At 38.4% G+C, this 27028-nt stretch overlaps 1 protein-coding gene across 1 annotated transcript in view; it reads left to right on the top strand.

The window, feature by feature from the left end:
- The window catches only part of NEK10 (NIMA related kinase 10), a 290322-nt gene that overhangs the window by 119381 nt on the left and 143913 nt on the right, over positions 1 to 27028 (top strand). Inside the window, exon 23 of the mRNA XM_018038472.1 lies at positions 11585 to 11660. Coding sequence (XP_017893961.1) covers positions 11585 to 11660 — 76 coding nt within the window. The remainder of the gene's footprint in view (positions 1 to 11584; positions 11661 to 27028) is intronic.

Below are 27028 nucleotides of genomic sequence, written 5' to 3'. Positions count from 1 at the left end.
AAGCAAACTTCATATATATTTTTTATAATCTTTGTGATTTTGTTTTGCTTGTTTTTTTTAAAATATTGTAAGTTTGAGAGTCTAACTTCTACTCTAGATTTTTAATCTTTGCTTTTTGGTATTTGTTATCAATCTTGTACCTTTAAGAATCCAATCTTCAGTACGAATTTTTACTTAGGAGTGTGATTACTGGCTTGATTGCCCTCTCCCCCTTTTGACTCTCCTTTTTCTCCCCTAGGTCACCTCTGTTTCCTCCCTCCCCTTTCTCTTCTCTACCCAACTCTGTGCATCTGTTTGTGTGTTCCAGGCTGTGGAGAACACTTAGGGAACTGATTGCTGGCTAGATTTGTCTCTCTCCTTTTGACCCCGCCTCATCTCCTCCTGGTCACCTTTATCTCCTTCCTCCTTCTTCTCTTCTCTCTGCAACTCCTTGAACCTCTCTGGGTTTTCCAGGCTGTGGAGAGCACACAGAGATTTGATTATTGGCTAGATTGCTCTCTCCCCTTTTGATTCCCCCTCTTCTCCTCCTGGTCACCTCTATCTCCCTCCTCCCTCTTCTCTTCTCCATGTAACTCAGTGAACCTCTCTGGGTGTTTCTCATTGTGGAGAATCTTTTCTCCATTAACCTAGATGTTTTGTCATCAGTGCTGTATGGATGGAGAAGTCTTGAGGCTACTGTAAGAATAAGACTGAAAACCAGAGGCAGGAGGCTTAAGTCCCAAACCCGAGAACACCAGAGAACTCCTGACTCCAGGGAACATTAATTGATAAGAGCTCATCCAAAAGCCTCCATACCTACACTGAAACCAAGCTCCACCCAAGAGCCAACAAGTTCCAGAGCAAGACATACCATGTAAATTCTCCAGCAATGCAGGAACATAGCCCTGAGCTTTAATATACAGGCTGCCCAAAGTCACACCAAACCCATAGACATCTCAAAACTTACTACTGGACACTTCATTGCACTCCAGAGAGAAAAAGTTCAGCTCCACCCACCAGAACACTGATGCAAGTTTCCCTAACCAGGAAACCTTGACAAGCCATTCGTCCAACCCCACCCACAGGGAGGAACCTCCACAATAAAGAGGAACCACAAACTGCCAGAATATAGAAAGGGCACCCCAAACACAGCAATTTAAACAAGATGAAAAGGCAGAGAAATACTCAGAAGGTAAAGGAACATGATAAATGCCCACCAAACCAAACAAAAGAGGACATAGGGAGTCTACCTGAAAAAGAATTCAGAATAATGATAGTAAAAATGATCCAAAATCCTGAAAACAAAATGGAGTTACATATAAATCGCCTGGAGACAAGGATTGAGAAGATTCAAGAAATGTTTAACAAGGACCTAGAAGAAATAAAAAAGAGTCAATAAATAATGAATAATGTAATAAATGAGATAAAAAAACACTCTGGAGGGAACAAATAACTGAAGCAGAAGATAGGATAAGTGAGGTAGAAGATAGAATGGTGGAAATAAATGAAGCAGAAAGGAAAAAAGAAAAAGGAATTAAAAGGAATGAGGAAAACCTCAGAGACCTCTGGGACAATGTCAAACACTCCAACATTCGAATCATAGGAGTCCCAGAAGAAGAAGACAAAAAGAAAGGCCATGAGAAAATACTTGAGGAGATAATAGTTGAAAATGTCCCTAAAATGGGGAAGGAAATAGTCACCCAAGTCCAAGAATCCCAGAGAGTCCCAAACAGGATAAACCCAAGGTGAAACACCCCAAGACACATATTAATCAAATCAACAAAGATCAAACACAAAAAAACAAATATAAAAACAGCAAGGGAAAAACAGCAAATAACACACAGGGGATTCCCATAAGGATAACAGCTGATCTTTCAATAGAAACTCTTCAGGCCATAAGGGATTGGCAGGACATACTTAAAGTGATGAAACAGAAAAATCTACAACCAAGATTACTGTACCCGGTAAGAATCTCATTCAGATATGATGGAGAAATCAAAAGCTTTACAGACAAGCAAAAGCTGAGAGAATTCAGCACCACCAAACTAGCTCTCCAACAAATGCTAAAGGATATTCTCTAGACAGGAAATACAGAAAATGTGTATAAACTTGAACCCCAAAACAATTGGCAATGGGATAATACTTATCAATAATTAGCTTAAATGTAAATGGGTTGAATGCCCCAACCAAAAGACAAAGACTGGCTGAATAGATACAAAAACAAGACCCCTACATATGCTGTCTACAAGAGACCCACCTCAAAACAAGGGACACATACAGACTAAAAGTGAAGGGCTGGAAAAAGATATTTCAACAAATGGAGACCAAAAGAAACCAGGAGTAGCAATACTCATATCAGATAAAATAGACTTTGAAATAAAGGCTGTTAAAAGAGACAAAGAAGGACACTACATAATGATCAAAGGATCACTTGAAGAAGACAATACTAACAATTATAAATATATATGCACCCAACATAGGAGCACTGAAATATGTAAGACAAATGCTAACAAGAATGAAAGGGGAAATTAACAATAACACAGTAATAGTGGGATACTTTAATACCACACTCACATCTATGGATAGATCAACTAAACAGAAAATTACCAAGGAAACACAAGCTTTAAATGATACAATGGACCAGTTAGGCTTAATTGATATCTATAGGACATTTCACCCCCAAAACAATGATTTTCACCTTTTTTTCAAGCGCACACAGAACCTTCTCCAGGATAGATCACATTCTGGGCCATAAATCTAGCTTTGGTAAATTCAAAAAAATTGAAATCATTCCAAGCATCTTATCTGATCACAATGCAGTAAGATTAGATCTCAAGTACAGGAAAAAAACTATTAAAAAATCCAACATATGGAGGCTGAACAACACGCTTCTGAGTAACCAAGAAATCACAGAAGAAATAAAAAAGAAACCAAAATATGCATAGAAATGAATGAAAATGAAAACACAACACCACCAAACCTATGGGACACTGTAAAAGCAGTGCTAAGGGCAAGGTTCATAGCAATACAGGCACACCTCAAGAAACAAGAAAAAAGTCAACTAAATAACCTAACTCTACACCTAAAGCAACTATAAAAGGAAATGAAGAATCCCAGGGCGAGTAGAAGGAAAGAAATTATAAAAAAATTAGGGCAGAAATAAATGCAAAAGAAACAAAAGAGACCATAGCAAAAATCAACAAAACTAAAACCTGGTTCTTTGAAAAGATAAATAAATTGACAAACCAGACTCATCAAGAAACAAAGGGAGAAGAATCAAATCAACAAAATTAGAAATGAAAATGGAGAAATCACAACAGACAACACAGAAATACAAAGGATCATAAGAGACTACTATCAGCAACTATATACCAATAAAATGGACAACTTGGAAGAAATGGACAAATTCTTAGAAAAGTATCTTTCCAAAACTGAACCAGGAAGAAATAGAAAATCTTAACAGACCCATCACAAGCATGGAAATCGAAACTAACTAGAAATATTCCAGCAAACAAAAGCCCAGTACCAGATGGCTTCACAGCTGAATTCTAGCAAAAATTCAGAGAAGCAATAATACCTATCCTACTCAAACTCTTCCGGAAAATTGCAGAGGAGGATAAACTTCCAAACTCATTCTATGAGGCCATCATCACCCTAATACCAAAATCAGACAAAGATGCCACAAAAAAAGAAAACTACAGGCCAATATCACTGATGAACATAGATGCAAAAATCCTTAACAAAATCTTAGCAAACAGAATCCAGCAACATACTAAAAAGATCATACATCATTGACCAAGTGGGCTTTATCCCAGGGATGCAAGGACTCTTTAATATCTGCAAATCAATCAATGTAATACACAACATTAACAAATTGAAAGATAAAAACCATATGATTATCTCAATAGATTCAGAGAAAGCCTTTGACAAAATTCAACATCCATTTATGATAAAAACTCTTCAGAAAGAAGGAATAGAAGGAACATCCCTCAACATAATAAAAGTTATGTAATAAAATTCACAGCAAACATTATCGTCAATGGTGACAAATTGAAAGCATTTCCCCTAACGTCAGGAACATGACAAGGGTGCCCAGTCTCACCACTACTATTCAATATAGTTTTGGAAGTTTTAGCCACAGCAATCAGAGAAGAAAGAGAAATAAAAGGAATCCAGATTAGAAAAGAACTAAAACTCTCACTGTTTGCAGATGACATGATCCTCTACATAGAAAACCCTAAAGACTCCACCAGAAAACTACTAGTGCTAATCAATGAATATAGTAAAATTGCAGGATATAAAATCAACACACAGAAATCCTTTGCACTCCTATACACTAACGATGAGAAAAAAGGAAAGAGAAATTAAGGAAACAATCCCATTCACCATTGCAATGAAAAGAATAAAATACTTAGGAATATATCTACCTAAAGAAACAAAAGTCCTATATATAGAAAACTATAAAACACTGATGAAAGAAATCAAAGAGGACAGAAATAGATGGAGAAATATACCATGTTCATGGAATGGAAGAATCAATATAGTGAAAATGAGTATACCACCTAAAGCAATCTATAGATTCAGTGCAATCCCTATCAAGCTACCAACAGTATTTTTCAGAGAACCAGAACAAATAATTTCACAACTTGTATGGAAATACAAAAAACTCGAATAGCCAAAGCAATCTTGAGAAAGAAGAATGGAACTGGAGAAATCAACGTGCCTGACTTCAGGCTCTACTACAAAGCTACAGTCATCAAGACAGTATGGTACTGGCACAAAGACAGAAATATAGATCAATGGAACAAAATAGAAAGCCCAGAGAAAAATCCACGCACCTATGGACACCATATCTTTGACAAAGGAGGCAAAAATATACAATGGAGAAAAGGCAATCTCTTCAACAAGTGCTGCTGGGAAAACTGGTCAACCACTTGTACAAGAATGAAACTGGAACACTTTCTAGCACCATATAGAAAAATAAACTAAAAAATGGATTAAAGATCTAAATGTAAGACTGGAAACTATAAAACTCCTAGAGGAGAACATAGGCAAAACACTTTCTGACATAAATCACAGCAGGATCCTTTATGACCCATCACCCAGAATACTGGAAATAAAAGCAAAAATAAATAAATGGGACCTAATTAAACTGAAAAATTTTTGCACAATGAAGGAAACTATAAGCAAGGTGAAAAGACAGCCTTCAGAATGGGAGAAAATAATAGCAAATGAAGCAACTGACAGAATTAATCTCAAAAATATATAAGCAACTGCTGCAGCTCAATTCCAGAAAAATAAATGATCCAATTAAAAAATAGGCCAAAGAACTAAACAGACATTTCTCCAAAGAAGACATACAGATGGCTAACAAACACATGAAAAGATGCTCAGCATCACTCATTATTAGAGAAATACAAATTAAAACCACAGTGAGGTACCATTTCACGCCAGTCAGAATGGTTGCTATCCAAAAGTCTACAAGCAATAAATGCTGGAGAGGGTGTGGAGAAAAGGGAACCCTCTTACACTGTTGGTGGGCATGCAAACTAGTACAGCCACTATGGAGAACACTGTGGAGATTCCTTAGAAAACTGGAAATAGAACTGCCATATGACCCAGCAATCCCACTGCTGGGCATACACACCGAGGAAACCAGAATTGAAAGAGACACGTGTACCACAATGTTCATTGCAGCTCTGTTTACAATAGCCAGGACATGGAAGCAACCTAGATGTCCATCAGCAGATGAGTGGATAAGAAAGCTGTGGTACATATACACAATGGAATATCACTCAGCCATTAAAAAGAATACATTTGAATCCGTTCTAATGAGGTGGATGAAGCTAGAGCCTATTATACAGAGTGAAATAAGTCAGAATGAAAAACACCAACACAGTATACTTATGTATATATATGGAATTTAGAAAGATGGTAATGTTGATCTTATATGTGAGACAGCAAGAGAGACACAGATGTATAGAACAGTCTTTTGGACTCTGTGGGAGAAGGTGAGGGTGGGATGATTTGAGAGAATAGCATTGAAACATGTATATTATCATATGTGAAACAGATCGCCAGTCCTGGTTTGATGCATGAGGCAGGGAGTTCAGGGCTGGTGCCTTGGGATGACCATGAGAGATGGGATGGGGAGGGAGGTGGGAGGGGGGTTCAGGATGGGGAACACATGTACACCCATGGTTGATTCATGTCAATGTATGGCAAAACCCACTACAATATTGTAAAATTATTAGCCTTCATCTAAAATAAATAAATTTTAAAAAATAATAAAATAAGAAGATACACTGATGGCAAATAAGTACCTAAAAATTGCTCAACACCATTAGTCATTCAGTTCAGTCAGTTCAGTTCAGTCGCTCAGTCATGTCCAACTCTTTGAGACCCCATGAATCGCAGCACGCCAGGCCTCCCTGCCATCACCATCTCCCGGAGTTCACTCAAACTCTCGTCCATCGAGTCGGTGATGCCATCTGGCCATCTCATCCTCTGTCGTCCCCTTTTCCTCCTGCCCCCAATCCCTCCTAGCATCAGAGTCTTTTCCAATGAGTCAACTCTTTGTTTGAGGTGGCCAAAGTACTGGAATTTCAGCTTTAGCATCATTCCTTCCAAAGAAGACCCAGGGCTGATCTCCTGTAGAATGGACTGGTTGGATCTCTTTGCAGTCCAAGGAAAATGCAAATTAAAGGTACACTGATCTATCACTACATAGTAATTAAAATGGCTAATTAAAAAACCCTGACAACTCCAAATGCTGATTAAGAGGCAGAAACAACTAGAACTCTAATACATGTCTGGTGAGAACGCACTGGAAAATATTTTGGCTTGGTAACATTTTAACAAAATTAAACATATACTTGTCATAATATTTAGTAATGTCACTCCAAGGAATCAAAGGGAAATAAAAAATAATTTTTGCAGAAAAATTTGTGTGCAATTATTGTGCTTACTTGGCTTTGTAGTATAATTGTTAATAGGAATGGTGAGAGTGAACATTCTTGCCTTTTTGTTTGTAGTCTTGAGTTTATACAACCTTATTTTAATCTCTATAGCCTTGTAATAATTCTTAATACATTGTAGAAAGCTATGTTTTCTTGTCTATCAAAATCCATGTCTCCTCTTGGCTCTTTCTATTTCTATATTAATTTTATACTCGATTTGTGAAGTTCCACCCCAAATATGAAGAATCATTTGATTGGAATTACATAAATTAACTTAGGAAGAATGAAATTTATATAATATTTAAAATTCAAATCCATAAATTTTGACTTTCTCTTCATTAATTCTAGTCTTTATTGACTCTGTAACAAAATTTATAATTTTCCCTGCATAGGTCTTTCATATCATTTGTCATCTTCTCCTAGGTATTTGTTTCTATGCTGCTCTATAATTAGCATGCTTTCTTCTTCTTTTTCTTTTGAAGGGAAAGAGAAAATACTATTTTCTGATTTATTTTTAAAATATAGTTATCAAGGCACAGCAAAAAATGTGCTTATATGACAATCTCTTCAGGATATTAAAAAGACAACTGTATCTTTTCTTTTATGCTTTAATTGAGATCTGATTGACATACAACATTATATTAGTTTAAAGTATATAACATAATGATTTGATATTTGTTATATATTGTGAAATGATAATCGTAAGTTGAGTTAACCTCCAGCCTTGTTTTTCATCTTAAGGGAAGGGCATTCAGTCTTTCAACATTAAGTAGAGAGTTAGCTGTAGGTTTTTCACAGATGCCCTTTATTGGGTTTCCCATTTTGCTGAAAAGAACAGATGCTGAATTTTGTCAAATTTTTCTTACACAACAATTGAGATGATCATATAATTTCCTTCTCTAATGTTCTGATCTGGGAAACTATTGATTCATTTTTAAATGTTGGACTAGCCTTGTATTTCTAGCATAAACTCCACTTGGTTATTATGTGTTATCCTTTTAAATATACCTTTAGATTGAATTTACTTATATTTTATTGATAATTTTAGCATCTATTCTCATGGGAATTGTCCTCAGGTTTTCTTTTCTTATAATGTCTTTGTTTGGACCTGGTTCCTGGTAATACTGATTTCATAGGCTGAGCTGGAAAGTGTTCTCTCCTCTTCTGTGTTCTGGTAGAGCTTGGGCATGATTGACATTTACTATCTAAATGTTTGGTTGATTTTGTAAATGAAATTACCTAGGGCTGATTTTCCTTTGTTGGCAGTACTGTATTGTGTTTTGATGAGGAGTTGGGGCTTTAGAATTGAACAACCTCAAATTCATGTGTAACTATTCATTTCTCCCTATATTCTCTTTGAACCTCAGTTTCTTCATCTGTAAAATGGGTTATTGTGAGATTAAATAACAATATACATCAGTTGATTATCACTGTGCTATACTACATTTGTATATGTTAACTTATTCACATTTTAATATCATAGTACTTACTACTTTTACAGATAAGAAAACTATTACAAACAGAAATTAAATAACTTCTCCAGGGTTACTCAGGTAGCACATAATGAGGCCAGGATTTGAATTGAGCCTGTCTGGTTCCAGAGTCCTTGCCTTTAATCACTAAGGGGCACTAACTATAATAATTCTAACCAATTGTTGAGTATTAAAGCAGATAATATATGTAAGCAGCTAAATCTGTGCTAGTTCAAGGTGGTTGTTTAGTAAACTGGTATGTGAAGAACTGACTCATTAGCAAAGACTGAAGGCAGGAAAGATTGAAGGTGAGAGGAGAAGGGGATGACAGAGGATGAGATGGTTGGATGTTATCACCGACTCAATGGACATGAATTGGAGTAAACGCCGGGAGCTGGTGGTGGACAGGGAAGCTTGGCATGCTACAGTCCATTGGGTCACAAAGAGTCATGACTGAGTGACTGAACTGAGCTGATTGTTATTCATAGCACAAATTAATATTACTATGAACAAAGTCGGTACTTCAAAATATTTTCAACCTGTCAAAGACATTTTATTATAGACAATCAAGTACATTGTACTGAAAGTTTATCACAGTGAAATTCCATACATATTTAGTGCACTTAAAAAAGTGATATTGTGAACATCAAACTTTGCTAATAATAGCAACTTGAATTTTGCCCTGGTTCAACTCTGTCCTTTTGTGTAATTCCAGTAATTAAACTTACCGAGAAGTTTGCAAATCCTTACACTAATAAAAGGAAGAGTATCTGTTTCTAACACTTTGATCTTAGGTGTTGAGTGGCTTAGAAAGAGAAGTATTTGATCCATGTCAGTGTATGGCAAAACCACTACAGTATTGTAAAGTAATTAGCCTCTAATTAAATAAATTTGCATTAAAAAATGGAAAAAAGAAGTATTTGAATGTTCTTGGAAGAATTTAGCTAGGACTAATATTAAATATAAATATTTAGTTTAAAAATTAGAATCATTTATATTAACATTAAGTATATTGTTATATAAGTATTTTGATTTGACTGTGAACATTGTATTTACTATGACTTCATACAGATAGATGCCATTAATTTCAGGTTTTCAGATCTTCATGGTGATTATTTAGGTTTACCATGTTTACTTATTTATTTTGGCCCATGAGATGATGATTACCATATGCCAAAACATTCAGTTCAGTTCAGTTCAGTTCAATTGCTCAGTCGTGTCCGACTCTTGCGACCCCATGAATCGCAGCATGCCAGGCCTCAATGTCCATCACCAACTCCCAGAGCCTACACAAACTCATGTCCATCGAGTCGGTGATGCCATTCAGCCATCTCATCCTATGTCGTCCCCTAGTCCTCCTGCTCCCAATCTCTCCCAGCATCAGGGTCTTTTCCAATGAGTCAACTCTTCTCATGAGGTAGCCAAATTATTGGAGTTTCACCTTCAACATCCGTCCTTCCAATGAACACCCAGGACTGATCTCCTTTACGATGGTCTGGTTGGATCTTCTTGCACTCCAAGAGACTCTCAAGAGTCTTCTCCAACACCACAGATCAAAAGCATCAATTCTTCGGTGGTCAGCTTTCTTCACAGTACAACTCTCACATCCATACATGACTACTAGAAAAACCATAGCCTTGACTAGATGGATCTTTGTTGGCAAAGTAATGTTTTTGATATGCTGTCTCGGTTGGTCATAACTTCTCTTCCAATGAGTAAGTGTCTTTTAATTTCATGGCTGCAATCACCATCTGCAGTGATTTTGGAGCTCCCCAAAATAAAGTCTGCCACTGTTTCCACTGTTTCCTCACCTATTTCCCATGAAGTGATGGGACAAGATACCATGATCTTAGTTTTCTGAATGTTGAGTTTTAAGCCAACTTTTTCACTCTCCTCTTTCACTTTCATCAAGAGGCTTTTAAGTTCCTCTTCACTTTCTGCCATGATGTTGGTGTCATCTGTATATCTGAGGTTATTGATATTTCTCCTGGCAATCTTGATTCCAGCTTGTGCTTCATCCAACCCAGCGTTTCTCATGATGTACTCTACATATAAATAAGCAAGATGACAATATACAGCCTTGACGTACTCCTTTCCCTATTTGGAACCAGTCTGTTGTTCCAAGTCCAGTTTTAACTGTTGCTTCCTAACCTGCATACAGGTTTCTCAAGAGGCAGGTCAGGTGGTCTGGTATTCCCATCTCTTTCAGAATGTTCCACAGTATATTGTGATCCACACAGTCAAAGGCTTTGGCATAGTCAATAAAACAGAAATAGATGTTTTTCTGGAACTCTCTTGCTTTTTTGATGATCCAGCGGATGTTGGCAATTTGATCTCTGGTTCCTCTGCCTTTTCTAAAACCAGCTTGAACGTCTCTAAGTTCACGGTTCATGTATTGCTCAAGTGTGGCTTGGAGAATTTTGAGCATTACTTTACTAGCGTGTGCTGCTGCTGCTAAGCCACTTCAGTCGTGTCTGACTCTGTGCGACCCCATAGATGGCAGCACACCAGGCTCTCCTGTCTCTGGAATTTTCCAGGCAAGAACACTGGAGTGGGTTGCCATTTCCTTCTCCAGTGCATGAAAGTGAAAAGTGAAATTGAAGTCACTCAGTCGTGTCCAACTGTTAGTGCCCCCATGGACTGCAGCCTAACAGGCTCCTCCGTCCATGGTATTTTCCAGGCAAGAGTACTGGGAGTAGGGTGCCATTACCTTCTACTAGTGTGTGAGATGAGTGCAATTGTGGGGTAATTTGAGCATTCTTTGGCACTGCCTTTCTTTGGGATTGGGATGAAAATTGACCTTTACCAGTCCTGTAGCCAAAACATTAGGTTCCTTTTATTTGAAAATAATAAAGAATAATTTAATAAGTAGAATCACATGTTCAGTAAGTGCTTTGTCCTATCTTTCAGTCAGCAATAATTATTTTAATATTTTTAATGATATACAGCATAATGGCTTAATGTATGTACACTATTAATGAAAGCTGGGAATGGTTTAGAGTATTGTACATGGGGCATTTTGACAGGGAAAGACAAGAAAAACTTTCTCTTTGGAATTGTAATAGGTTTTTTTTGTTATTTTGTTTTCTGCAGAAATTTAAAAGCTAAGGAACAGTGCTAATTCTGGGAAATTATAATAAAATTGCTTCTTTTTTTTTTTTTTTTCAATTGTAGCTGACTTTGGCCTGGCAAAGCAAAAACAAGAAAGCAGTAGACTTACGTCTGTTGTAGGAACAATTCTGTATTCCTGGTAAGGACAATTATTTTATGGTTCTTAAACATCATTCCTAACTGGTTTGGGCTTTCATTTCTTTTTTTGGTGTGCAAAGGAAAGACATTTACTTCTAATAAGTTTTCTTCAATTATCCTGTTAATACACATGTGTAGAATTGTGCCATTACATATTTAAAATAACCAACTATCTTTCCTTTAAGGTAACTCTGCCCCTTAATTACTTGTAATTGAAATGATCCTCTAATCCATTTTGAGTTTATTTTTGTGTGTGGTATTAGAAAGTGATCTAGTTTCATTCTTTTACAAGTGGTTGACCAGTTTTCCCAGCACGACTTGTTAAAGAGATTGTCTTTAGTCCATTGTATATTCTTGCCTCCTTTGTCGAAGATAAGGTGTCCATAGGTGTGTGGATTTATCTCTGGGCTTTCTATTTTGTTCCATTGATCTATATTTCTGTCTGTGCCAGTACCATACTGTCTTGATGACTGTAGCTTTGTAGTAGAGCCTGAAGTCAGGCAAGTTGATTCCTCCAGTTCCATTCTTCTTTCTCAAGATTGCTTTGGCTATTCGAGTTTTTTTTTTTTTTTTTTTTTTGTATTTCCATACATGTTGTGAAATTATTTGTACTAGTTCTGTGAAAAATACTGCTGGTAGCTTGATAGGGATTGCATTGAATCTGTAGATTGCTTTGTGTAGTATACTCATTTTCACTATATTGATTCTTCCGAACCATGAACATTTCTCCATCTGTTAGTGTCCTCTTTGATTTCTTTCATCAGTGTTTTATAATTTTCTATATATAGGTCTTTAGTTTCTTTAGGTAAATATATTCCTAAGTATTTTATTCTTTTCATTGCAATGGTGAATGGAATTGTTTCCTTAATTTCTTTTTCTACTTTCTCATTATTAGTGTATAGGAATGCAAGGGATTTCTGTGTGTAAGCCGGAAAGAAAAATACCAATACAGTATACTAACACATATATATGGAATTTAGAAAGATGGTAAGGATAACCCTGTATGCGAGATAGCAAAAGAGACACAGATGTATAGAATGGACTTTTGGACTCTGAGGGAGAGGGAGAGGGTGGGATGATTTGGGAGAATGGCATTGAAACATGTATACTATCATGTAAGAAACGAATCGCCAGTCTATGTTCAATACAGGATACAGGATGCTTGGGGCTGGTGCACGGGGATGATCCAGAGAGATGATATGGGGTGGGAGGTGGGAGAGGGGTTCAGGTTTGGGAACTCATGTACACCCGTGGCGGATTCATGTCAATGTATGGGAAAACCAACACAGTATTGTAAAGTAAAATAAAGTAAAAATAAAATTAAAAAAAAAGAAAGAAAAATGAAATGATCCTCAGCACACAACAGGTGTACAAAACTTGTTGAATGAATCTGTGAATAAACTAGTAGACTTGGTTTGCAACATGACACTTGGAACATTTAATTGCCCCTATTGTATATATGATTCTTTTATTCTTTTACATCTATAGATATTCAAGGTCAAGGAAAAAGTTTTTCAAGTCCTAATGCTTGTCCTAGCATCTGGCAAATAATAGGTTCAGAATAAATTTTATTCTGTGAATGAATAAATGATGACATATATACTTAGACATATATCTACAAAGTTGGTTGCTTCTTGGATAAATGCGTGTTATTTTGATGAATTTAGACTCTTAGATAGCATATGGAAAAGCAGGGACATTACTTTGCCAACAAAGGTCCGTCAAGTCAAGGATATGGTTTTTCCAGTGGTCGTGTATGGATGTGAGAGTTGGACTGTGAAGAAGGCTGAGTGCCGAAAAATTGATGCTTTTGAGCTGTGGTGTTGGAGAAGACTCTTGAGAGTCCCTTGGACTGCAAGGAGATCCAACCAGTCCATCCTAAAAGAGATCAATCCTGGGTGTTCATTGGAAGAACTGATTTTGAAGCTGAAACTCCAATACTTTGGCCACCTCATGCAAAGAGTTTACTCATTGGAAAAGACCCTGATGCTGGGAGAGATTGGGGGCAGGAGGAGAAGGGGATAACAGAGAATGAGATGGCTGAATGGCATCACCGACTCGATGGACATGAGTTTGAGTGAACTCTAGGAGTTGGTGATGGAGAGGGAGGCCTGGTGTGCTGTGATTCATGCGATCACAAAGAGTTAGCCATGACTGAGTGACTGAACTGAACTGAGCATGCTTTTAGGTTTCCTTTGTAATTCATTAATTATCATGAAATGAGAATCTTTTTTTGCTGATCACATATCATTTGTCTGAATCTGTCATACAGATATGGTAGTCTGTAGATGAAGCAGATTTCAGGGAAATATTCTGAAAACTCATAAATCTGGTCAAGCAATCAAGACACTTCCATCTTCCTTTTTTAATCTAGTCTATTGCACAACAGAGCCCTGGGGATGGGGTTCAGAATAAATCTTCTCCAAGGAGGGTGGGAATTGGAAATAACGCCCCCCCCCCTTTTTTACAAAGTCCTTTCATATGAGACTATGCCAAGTGGTATTTTTGAGAGATGAATTTTCATTTATTTGGCTAGTGTTATTGAAACTAGCTTCATGAGAAGATGCAGATTTTGGTGGACCAGTCTACGACTGTACCTTGAAAATTGAAGGTTTATCTGTGCACTTAATCTTTTAATAATAAGGATATGAGTCAACTATTACTTGTTGCTGGTAGAATAATTTTCTTTTGTTCTACTTTTTACTCTTTTTCAGAAATAATAAATCTTAATCACTAAAGTGTTAAGTAATCATATATTCCTGAACAGATTTGTTGATCAAAGTTACGGAACTAGTAAAATGCAAACTAAAAGTAAGCAGATTTATTCCCAAGACTGTGAATTAATAAGTTTAGAATTGCTGATATGATAATTTTGTGTGTATGTTGAGGTGGTGGTGGAGGGGAGCCAGGAGATCTGTACAGTATATAAGAAGAAATCTAAAACATGACCATTATTTTATCTTAATAGCCCAAAGATGGATTCACATTTCCTTTTAACTTTTAAGTCAACTATAGAGTTAGGAAAGCTGAACCTCCTAATATGGTTAAGCTATTGTTTTATTTAGGAATATCACAAATATATGACCAGAAAGCTCCTTTTCTTTTAAGTTGCTTTAAAATTTTTTACTTCTACTCCCTTATCCCACTTTCTTCTTTCCTAGTTGTTAGAAATGCCCCTTGTTTGATAGGTTTTACAATAAGCTTAGTCTCACAAGCCATTTTTCTTAGTTTTTGATGTCTTCAAACTGAGCACAGGGTCAAAAGAACTCAGTTCTAAATTATATTTCATTACTTTCTTACTTTGGGTTTTTCCAAAAGACAAGGATCTAAGTGAAATAGTTTATTTAGCAGGTGGTCCCATGAAATATTAGGGGCTGGGGAGGGAATGAGACAGAGAAGAGAAAGCAGACAGTAAGGAAGTATTAATAATCAGATCTGTAGATTATGATCTGGGATATAGTACATGAGATGTTTCAGAGTGGTCCTATATGCCAAATTAAAGGTAGGAATTTTTTTTTTTCTTTTCCCAGCCACAAGTGGTTGGGGACTATTTCACTGACCTTTAGATACTCCTGGCATCCTGGGGTGGGGACTGGGAGGAAGCCCCCAGGTGAGAGTCATGTGTGATGTTAAGGGTATGCACTGGAAATGTCAGTATAAACTCTTAAATTTTTATTGTTCCAAATTTAAGATGGTTCCTAATACATTTCACAAGTCCAGCTACTTTTGAATTTTCTTATATCCTTCTCTTCGGGTTTTCTCTGAGTTTGTGAATTGGACAAAAGTAAAACCAATATCTTTCACAGTCTCTGCCTTGATACTTGCACCTTCATGCCTATTCCCCTCCACATTCTGTAGTTGTTGTTTTTGTTCAGTTGCCAAGTCATATCTGATTCTTTGTGACCCCATGGACTGTAACACACCAGGCTTCTCTGTCCCTCACCATATCCTGGAGTCTTCCCAAGTTCATGTCCATTGCATCAGTGATGCCATCCAACCATCTCATCCTGTCACCCTCTTCTCCTCCTGCCCTCATTATTTCCCAGAATCAGGGTCTTTTCCAGTGAGTCAGCTCTTTGCCTCAGGTGGCCAAAGTATTGGAGCTTCAGCTTTAGCATCAGTCCTTCCAATGAATTCAGTTCAGTTCAGTCTCTCTGACTCTTTGCAAACCCATGGACTGCAGCATACCAGGCCTCCTTGTCCATCACCAACTCCTGGAGTTTACTCAAACTCATGTCAATTGAGTCGGTGATGCCATCCAACCATCTCATCCTCTGTCATCCCCTTCTCCTCCTGCCTTCAATCTTTCCCAGAATCAGGGGCTTTTCCAGTCAGTTCTTCACATCAGGTGGACCAAGTATTGGAGTTTCAGCTTCAACATCAGTCCTTCCAATGAACATTCAGGACTGATTTCCTTTAGGATGGACTGGTTGGATCTCCTTGCAGTCCATGGGACTCTCAAGAGTCTTCTGCAACACCACAGTTCAAAAGCATCAATTCTTCAGCACTCAGCTTTCTTTATAGTCCAATGCTCACATCCATACATGACTACTGGAACACCATAGCCTTGACTAGATGGATCTTTATTGGCAAAGAAATGTCTCTGCTTTTTACTATGCTTTTCTTCCAAGGAGCAAGCGTCTTTTAATTTCATGGCTTCAGTCACCATCCACAGTGATTTTGCTGCTACTAAGTCGCTTCAGTCGTGTCCGACTCTGTGCGACCCCATAGACGGCAGCCCACCAGGCTCCCCTGTCCCTGGGACTCTCCAGGCAAGAACACTGGAGTGGGTTGCCATTTCCTTCTCCAGTTCATGAAAGTGAAAAGTGAAAGTGAGGTCGCTCAGCCGTGTCCGACTCTTGGCGACCCCATGGACTGCAGCCTACCAGGCTCCTCCGCCCATTGGATTTTCCAGGCAAGAGTACCAGAGTGGGGTGCCATTGCCTTCTCTGACAATGATTTTGGAGCCCCCAAAATAAAATCTGATGCAGGCAAATAATAGTCCCCATCTATTTGCCATGAAGTGATGGGACCAGATGCCATGATCTTAGTTTCCTGAGTTTTAAGCCAACTTTTTTACTTTCCTCCTTACTTTCATCAAGAGGCTCTTCAGTTCTTTGCTTTCAGCCATAAGGATGGTGTCATTTGCATATCTGAGGTTATTGATATTTCTCCCAGCAATCTTGATTCCAGCTTGTGCTTCATCCAGCCCAGCGTTTCTGATGATGTACTTTGCACAGAAGTTAAATAAGCAGGGTGACAATATGCAGCCTTGACATACTCCTTTTCCTATTTGCAACTTGTCTGTTGTTCTATGTCCAGTTCTAATGTTGCTTCCTGACCTGCATACAGATTTCTCAAGAGACAGGTCAGGTAGTCTGGTATTCCCATCTCTTGAAGACTTTTCTACAGTTTGTGGTGATCCAATGAGTAGTCAAGGTTGATTTCCTTTAAGATTAACTGGTTTGATGTCGTTGCTCTCCAAGGGACTCTCAGGAGTCTTCTCCAGCTCCACAGTTCAAAAGCATCAATTCTTCGTTGCTCTGGCTTCTTTATGGTCCAGCTCTCACAACTGTATGTGGCTACTGGGAAGACCATAGCTTTGATGTACAGACCTTTGCTGGCAAGGTGATGTCTTTGCTTTTTAACATGCTGTCTATTTGTCTAGGCTTTCCTGCCAAGAAGCAGTCGTCTTCTAATTCCATGGCTGCAGTCACCATCAGCAGTGATTTTAGAGCCCAAGAAGAGGAAATCTGTCACTGCTTACACCTTCTCTCCTATTTTCCATGAAGTGATGGGATGGGATGCCGTGATCTTTGTTTTTTGAATATTTAATTTTAAGCTGGGTTTTTCACTCTCCTCCTTTACCCTCATCAAGAGGTTCTTTAGTTCCTCTTTACTTTCTGCCATTAGAGTGGTGTCATTTGCATATCTGAAGTTGTTGATAGCCTGTAATCTCTGTGTAATTTTTATAAACTCCTCTGAGCCAATTAATTTGACCTGGAATACCTCATTCAAGCTACCCTGAGTTTAACAAGCTTGATTTTCCCACATCAGTTTGCTGTTTCTTTTTGCCTTTGTTTGCTCTGGTATTAACTTATTTAATAGCAGAAAGTTCTTTCTCAGTGTTTACAGAAAGTGCCTCAGAGCATTCTTTACTTTGAATCTCAGCTGCTAGATAAGTGGTTGTGGGCACTGGATTGATTGCGGTGGAACAAAAGTTTCATAAAACTTCTTTATCTGATTGGATTCATTATTAGGCAGGTCTTTATTATCCTTTCCATGGAAAATACTCTCCAAATATAATCTTTGGTTCCCTTTTTTCTCTCTCTGTTTTACTCCAATTCCAGAGTCTAAAACTGTGTAATTCCTTCAACTTCATTTTCAGAGCAAATTTTAGAGTTTGCAACTCTGAGAAACATTTTAGGCTACTTCATGTGTGTGTGCATGCTAAATTGCTTCAGTTGTGTCTGACTCTTTGCAACCTTATGGACTGTAGCCCGCCAGGATCCTCTGTCAATGGGATTCTCTAGGCAAGAATAAGGGAATGGATTGCCATGCCCTCCTCCAGGGGATCTTCCCAACCGAGGGATCAAACCTGTGTCTCTTCCGTCTCCTACATTGGCAGGCAGGTTCTTTACTACTAGCACCACTGGCTAGTTCTTTGTAGAATATATATTTGGAATTTCTGGATAATAAACAAGTATGATCTCATAAAAACAGATAACTTGGACTAATCTTGGAATGGGGAATTCTTTGAGACTTTATTGCATAGTATAATCCCATTCATGTTATTACATTAGAAATTAAAAGCTGGCAAATTTTTCACTGGATGGATCAAAATAAACCTGTAGGAGAATCTGAACAAGTAGAGACACATTGAAACCTGCCTAGCTACTGACTGTTCTTCCCAAGATCTTAAGGAATCACTGAGCCCTGAGACTCTTAACTGGCCTAAAATACTTTGGTAGGCTCCAGCTGCTCACAGCTTACAGTCTGGGTCCTCAGTCAGGCTGCAGGTGGACAGCGCTGCTCCCTGCCTTTGCCACAGCATCCTGCTGTCCCTCCAGCCAGCCTGCACTGCTCTTAGCTGCACCCTGTGTGTTGCCTGTGACCACAGGGCTTTCACATGTGCTGCTCCCTCTTCCTGGGATACTGCTTTTCCCATTTGTCAGATGGCAAGGCGATGGCGCCCCACTCCAGTACTCTTGCCTGGAAAATCCCATGGATGGAGGAGCCTGGTAGGCTGCAGTCCATGGGGTAGCTAAGAGTCGGACATGACTGAGTGACTTCACTTTCACTTTTCACTTTCATGCACTGGAGAAGGAAATGGCAACCCACTCCAGTGTTCTTGCCTGGAGAATCCCAGAGATGGGGGAGCCTGGTGGGCTGCCATCTCTGGGGTCGCACAGAGTCGGAGATGACTGAAGTGACTTAGCAGCAGCAGCAGCAGCAAGCTCTTCTTATCCTTTGCCTCTCAGCCAGAACACACCTCCTCAGGCAAACTCCCCCAAACAGGACAGGATGCCCTGGGCCTACACACACCATGCACTCATCCTTCACAAGGTGAACTTTTATATTTATTTTGTCATAGGTCACCATCCCCAGCACTGAGCCCAGAGTGTGGTTTATAGGATCACAAGAAACATATACTATATGAGTGATCCACTACTTGTATGATTATGACCATAATGGAGATAACCTGAAATAATGGAGATATCATTATTGTTACTCAGTCTCTCAGTTGTGTCTGAGTCTTTGCAACCCATTGGACTGCAACACGCCAGGATTCCCTGTCCTTCAGTATCTCCCAGAGTTTGCTCAAACTCATGTCCATTGAATTGATGATGCAATGCAACCATCTCATCCTCTGTCACCCTCTTCTGATCTCAATCTTTCCTAGCATCAAGGTCTTTTCCAATGAGTTGGCTCTTCACATCAGGTGGCCAAAGTATTGGAGCTTCAGCTTCAGCATCAGTCTTTCCAATGACTATTCAGCGGTGATTTCCTTTAGGATTGACTGGTTGGATATCCTTGCAGTCCAAGGGACTCTCAAGAGTCTTCTCCAACACCACAGTTCAAAAGTATCAATTCTTCAGTTCTCAGCCTTCCGTATGGTCCAACTCTCACATCCATACATGACTACTGGAAAAACCACAGCTTTGATTATATTAACCTTTATCAGCAAAATGACGTCTCACCTTTTTAATATGCTGCCTAGGTTTGTCATAGATTTTCCCCAAGATGCAATTGGATTGGTCAAAAAGTTCGTTTGGGTTTTTCCATGGGCTCTTATGGAAAAACCCAAATGAACTTTTTTGACTAACCCAATATAATAAAGGAAATTTCTCCCTTCCACTGTAACAAACCACCCCACCCTGATCCTCTCCTGCTTAGCTGTACTTTAGATTTCCAAAGTTTGCCTGCCTACCTGGTAGAGCAACTGCTCACCGGCTTTCTTCCTTCTGCTCTCTGTTAAATGTCCTTTCTATAGAGAGGTTATCCTGATCACCCACCCCAAGTAGCAGCCTTTTTCAGACTCTATCCCTTTATCTCTTCATAGCAATTGGCTCTCTCTGTCGTTATGTTGTATTTTAGTTAGTGTCTTTTAATGTATTTTAATCATGTTTCTCATGTTTGTGTTTGAAACACAAACTCCCCAACAGTAAAGCTTTTGGCTGTTTTGTTCACCACTGTTCCACTGCTCCTCTAGGAGCAGACTGACAGAATCCTAATAAATATTCTGAATTAATAATAAGTTATTATTATTATCAATAATTATTAAATCATTCTGACTTTGTGTTTAAATTTTTTTGAAAATTTATTAGTTGAGTAATTGGGAAAATTTAACAAATATATTTGTATATGTTTAAAGTATATAACAGGATTTGATATACATTTGTGAAATGATTATCAAGATCAGTATAATTAACAAATTCATCACCTCACATAATTAACAGTTTGTTGTTCTGAGAATGCTAATATCTACTCTCTAGTAAGTACACAATAGCATGTTATTAACTGTAGTCACTATTACATGCTCAGAATTTACTCTTCTCATAACTGAAAATTTGTTCCCTTTGACCTGTATCATCCTTTCCCCCTGCTCCCTCTACCCCTGCCCAACCAATGGCAACCACATTCTACTCTCTATTTCTACAGAATCAGCTTCTTTTTAAATTTCTCTGGCTTATTTCAACTAGAGTAATGCTTTTCTGGTTCATCTATGTCATTGTAAATGAGATTTGCTTCCTTTTAATGGTTGAATATATTCTATTGTGTATGTATACACACACACACACACACACACACACCACATTCTGTGTTTAATGTGATTAAAAATCCAGGTGCATTTTTATCAAGCTCTAAAGCACTAACAGTTTTTTAATTGAAGTATAGTTGATTTCCAATATTATGTTACCTTCAGGCGTATAGCAATGTGATTCATATATTTGCAGATTATAATCCATTAAACATTATTACAAAATCATTGGTATAATTCCTTGTGTTACATAGTATATCCTTGTTGCTTATCTATTTTATATATAGTAGTGTGTATCTGTTAATCTAATACTTCAGATTTCTCACCCCTCACTTCCTCTCCCCTTTGGTAACTCTAAGTTTGTTTTCTGTGTCTGTTGCATCTCTTTCTGTTTCACATATACATTTGTTTGTATTATTGTTTAGAGTCCACATATAGGTGATGTTATACAGTACATGTCTTTATCTGTCTGGCTTATCTCACTGAGTATAATAATCTCTAGGTTCATGCATGTTGCTGTAAACATCAGAACTGTATTCTTTTTAAGTGGCTGAGTAGAAGTCCATTGTGTGTGTGTGTATATATATATACACACACACATATGTATATACATATACACGCATATATGTATATACACATATATGAATATATGTACACACATATGTGTATACATATATATGTATATACAGATATATATATGCATATACACATATATGTGTATATATGTATATACACACATATGTATATATATCACATCTTTTTATTTTAAAAATTTTGTATATTATGTGTATATATGTACACACACATATATATCACATATACATGTATGTATATATATCACATCTTTTTTATTTTAAAAATTTTATTGATAATATTGGTTTATAATATTAACATAAATATCATGTGTAAAATGTTATATTTCTTCTTTGGTATATGGTATAATGGGCTCACCACCAAAAGTTTAGTATCTGTCACCATACAATTGACCCTCTTCATCCATTTCACACTCACCTCCCACATATTCCATTTGGTGACAACTACTCTGTTCCGCTGGATCATGGAAAAAGCAAAAGAGTTCCAGAAAAACGTCTATTTTGCTTTATTGACTATGCCAAAGCCTTTGACTGTGTGGATCACAATAAACTGTGGAAAATTCTGAAAGAGATGGGAATACCAGACCACCTGACCTGCCTCTTGAGAAATCTGTATGCAGGTCAGGAAGCAACAGTTAGAACTGGACATGGAACAACACAGTGGGTCCAAATAGGAAAAGCAATATGTCAAGGCTGTATATTGTCACCCTGCTTATTTAACTTATATGCAGAATGCATCATGAGAAATACTGGGCTGGAAGAAGCACAAGCTGGAATCAAGATTGCCAGGGGAAATATCAATAATCACAGATATGCAGATGATACCACCCTTATGGCAGAAAGTGAAGAGGAACTAAAAAGCCTCTTGATGAAAGTGAAAGAAGAGTGAAAAAGTTGGCTTAAAGCTCAACCTTCAGAAAATGAAGATCATGGCATCTGGTCCCATCAGTTCAGTTCAGTTCAGTCGCTCAGTTGTGTCCAACTCTTTGCGACCCCATGAATCACAGCACGCCAGGCCTCCTTGTCCATCACCATCTCCCAGAGTTCATTCAAACTAATGTCCATCGAGTCGGTGGTGCCATCCAGCTATCTCATCCTCAGTCGTCCCCTTTTCCTCTTGCCCCCAATCCCTCCCAGCATCAGAGTCTTTCCCAAAGAGTCAACTCTTCACATGAAGTGGCCAAAATACTGGAGTTTCAGCTTTAGCATCATTCCTTCCAAAGAAGACCCAGGGCTGATCTCCTTTAGAATGGACTGGTTGGATCTCCTTGCAGTCTAAGGGACCCTCAAGAGTCTTCTCTAACACCACAGTTCAAAAGCATCAATTCTTTGCCATTCAACTTTCTTCACAGTCCAACTCTAACATCCATACATGACCAGTGGGAAAACCATAGCCTTAACTAGATGGTCCTTTGTTGGAAAAGTAAAGTCTCTGCTTTTCAATATGCTATCTAGGTTGGTCATAACTTTTCTTCTAAGGGGTAAATGTCTTTTAATTTCATGGCTGCAATCACCATCTGCAGTGATTTTGTAGCCAAAAAAGATAAAGTCTGACACTGTTTCCACTGTTTCCCCATCTATTTCCCATGAAGTGATGGGACAAAATGCCATGATCTTTGTTTCCTGAATGTTGAGCTTTAAGCCAACTTTTTCACTCTCCTCTTTCACTTTCATCAAGAAGCTTTTTAGTTCCTCTTCGCTTTCTGCCTTAACGTTGGTGTCATCTGCATATCTGAGGTTATTGGTATTTCTCCCAGCAATCTTGATTCCAGCTTGTGCTTCTTCCAGCCCAGCGTTTCTCATGATGTACTCTGCATAGAAGTTAAATCAGCAGGGGGACAATATACAGCCTTGACGCACTCCTTTTCCTATTTGGACCCAGTCTGTTTTTTCATGTCCAATTCTAACTGTTGCTTCCTGACCTGCATACAGATTTCTCAAGAGGCAGGTCAGGTGGTCTGGTATTCCCATCTCTTTCAGAATGTTCCACAGTTTTTTGTGATCCACACAGTCAAAGGCTTTGGCATAGACAATAAAGCAGAAATAGATGTTTTTCTGGAACTCTCTTGCTTTTTCAATGATCCAACAGATGTTGGCAATTTGATCTCTGGTTCCTCTGCCTTTTCTATTGAGGTTTTTTGCATTTTCCTACAAATTGTGAAATTATTTGTTCTAGCTCTGTGAAAAATACCGTTGGTAGCTTGATAAGGGATTGCACTGAATCTATAGATTGTTTTCGGTAGTATACTCATTTTCACTATATTGATTCTTGTGATCCATGAACATGGTATATTTCTCCATCTATTTCTGTCCTCTTTGATTTCTTTCACCAGTGTTTTATAATTTTCTATGTATAGATCTTTAGTTTCTTTAGGTAGATATATTCCTCAGTATTTTATTCTTTTCGTTGCAATGGTGAATGGAATTGTTTCCTTAATTTCTCTTTCTATTTTCTCATTATTAGTGTATAGGAATGCAAGGGATTTCTGTGTCTTGATTTTATATCCTGTAACTTTAGAAACACAAGGTGGAATCAAGATTGCTGGGAGAAATATCAATAACCTCAGATATGCAGATGACACCACCCTTATGGCAGAAAGTGAAGAGAGCTAAAAAACCTCTTGATGAAAGTGAAAGAGAAGACTGAAAAAGTTGACTTAAAGCTCAACATTCAGAAAACGAAGATCATGGCATCTGGTCCCATCACTTCATGGGAAATAGATGGGGAAACAGTGGAAACAGTGTCAGACTTTATTTTTTGGGCTCCAAAATCACTGCAGATGGTGACTGCAGCCATGAAATTAAATGACGCTTACTCCTTGGAAAAAAAGTTATGACCAACCTAGATAGCATATTCAAAAGCAGAGACATAACTTTGCCAACTAAGGTCCATCTAGTCAAGGCTATGGTTTTTCCAGTATTCATGTATGGATGTGAGAGTTGGACTGTGAAGAAGGCTGAGCGCCGAAGAATTGATGCTTTTGAATTGTGGTGTTGGAGAAGACTCTTGAGAGTCCCTTGGACTGCAAGGAGATCCAACCAGTCCATTCTGAAGGAGATCAGTCCTGGGATTTCTTTGGAAAGAATGATGCTAAACCTGAAACTTCAGTACTTTGGCCACCTCATGTGAAGAGTTGACTCATTGGAAAAGACTCTGATGCTGGGAGGGATTGGGGGCAGGAGGAGAAGGGGACGACCGAGGATGAGATGGCTGGATGGCATCACGGACTTGATGGGCGTGAGTCTGAGTGATCTCCAGGAGTTGGTGATGGACAGGGAGGCCTGGCGTGCTGCGATTCATGGGGTCGCAGAGTTGGACATGACTGAGCGACTGAACTGAATTGAACTGAACTGAGGACCCTCCTAGGACATATGTGTGTGCAACTTTTTGCTAAAATGGATCCCACCACAGAGGACTGTGGGCACATGTCCGCATTATTATGGAATGGAGCCTCTCCCTTTTTGACCTCCAAGGAGCTTTCCTGCACATGTGCAGAGAGAGAGGTCTTTGACCTCAGGAGTGGTCATCTTATATCTTTACTTCAGCAGAGCTCAGCTCCTGCCACTAACTTTGTCCTTGCAGTGTCTGGGTGAGAACAAAGCTTCACTTTTACTCCACTTGACAAACACCAGCTGTCCAGCCCGAGGGCCCATCTATCTCCAACCGCAGTAACTAAAACCCTGCATTGTTCATGGGTCGACTGTATAGGTAACATAGGAGAGGAAATAGCCTATAATTTTAGGATTCTGTTAATAATAAAATTAATTGGTGGTACAATGGATGGATATACTTGATAGCAGTGATTTTTTTTTTTTGCTTCAAATATTTTTATTTTTAATTTATTATATACCTTTTCTTCTAAAAATAAAAACCCTATCATGTTACTGTTACCAATACTTGTTTTCAAGGCAATCTTTTATTTCTCCTTAGGCTATTCAAGCATTTGGCAACTTATCAGATTTTTCTTGTTTTTAATGACCTTGGAAATTTAGAGAATTACTGGTTAGGATTTCCTCAATTGGGATTTTTGTGGTATTTTTTAAATGATTAGACTGGAGTGTGTTTGGGGAGGAAGATCACAGGGTTAAACTGCCATGCTCTTATCTTATCATCGGTACATACTATCAATATGACTTCACACTGTTAATGTTAATCTTGACACCTGGCTGGAGATGGTGCTTGTCAGGTCTCTCCACTGTAAAGTTACTCTTTTTTTCTTGGTCTTTTTCTATAATATATTTATTGAAAAAAAGTCACTACAAGCACCCCAGACTTAAGGAATGGGGAGTTATATGTCATCACTTTAAAGTGGAGTGGACACATAAATTATTTGTCATTTTCAAGAGATTTGTCTGTTGATTCCCATTTATTTATTTATTATGTTTTTTAAAAAGTTATATCAGTATGGACTCAGATAATTATTTTATACTCTGAGTTATAATCTAATAAAACTTTCCATGGCTGAATTGTGCCCCCCTCCTAAATCCATACATTAAAGCCCTGAACCCCAATGTGATGGTATTTGGAGCTTATCATTTTGGGGAAGTTAAGTAGATTTAGATGAGGTCATGAAGGTAGGGGGCATCATGATGAGATTGGTGGTCTTATAGGAAGAGACATCAGAGACTCTGCTCCATTTCTCTCTTTCTCTGCCACGTGAGGATACAGCAACCATCTGCATGCCAGGAAGAGGATCCTCACTGTGGAACAGGATTAGCCAACATCTTGCTCTTAGGTTTTCCAGCTTCCTTAATTGTAAGAAATAAATTCCTGTTTATTTCTGTTCAAGGCACCCAGTTTATAGAATTTTATTATGGCAGCCCAAGCTGATTAATACACTGCTTTGTTTTGTTCAAACTTTTCTACATTTGGACATAGGGAGCTGGTTGACTTGTCTTTTGTATCCCTCTGACACATCCAATCACTGTGCTTTTTATTTTTTCTAGAACAACCTTCTGGAACTATAAGATGTTCCAGGTTCATTTAGTGTATTTCTTGCCCCAGTACTATTATCAGTCATTTCTCCAGTGGTCCTGTGCCGGGGTCCAGCCCCAGCAGGATACAGGGAAACCCACAGGAGAAACTGCGTCGGCAATTGATTTAGAGAGAGATAAGGAAAGAATGTTGAAGATAAGAAAATAGAGGAGAGAAAGAGGCTGATATTCCTTGGTTTACATAGAAAGCCAATAAAACTCTGAGACAAGAAGTTTGCCCTGTTCACAGAGGCCACAGGTGCCCTCCCAGTCTCTGGAGGAAGTGAAGATGCAGAACATCTTCCCGTTTAGGTCTTAGAAACCCGGGCAGATAAGTGAACGCAGGGAGCCTCTATGCTCCAACGGATCAGCCTGAAAAAGAGAGGGAGAGGGAGAGAGAGAGGAAATGATTGACATGGGGAGACCAAGCTGCTTCAGTGAGCGAGGCCCATTTACTTTAATTCAAAAGGGCCTTTTATACCTTTACTTGTACATAGAGGGAAATGAAAGATGCAAGGTCATACAGAATCAGCCCAAACA

Source organism: Capra hircus, chromosome 22, assembly GCF_001704415.2.
Source record: "Capra hircus breed San Clemente chromosome 22, ASM170441v1, whole genome shotgun sequence".
Taxonomy (NCBI): Eukaryota; Metazoa; Chordata; class Mammalia; order Artiodactyla; family Bovidae; genus Capra; species Capra hircus.
Note: the sequence above shows the minus strand (reverse complement) of the source record. Positions and strands in the feature narration are given on the sequence as shown.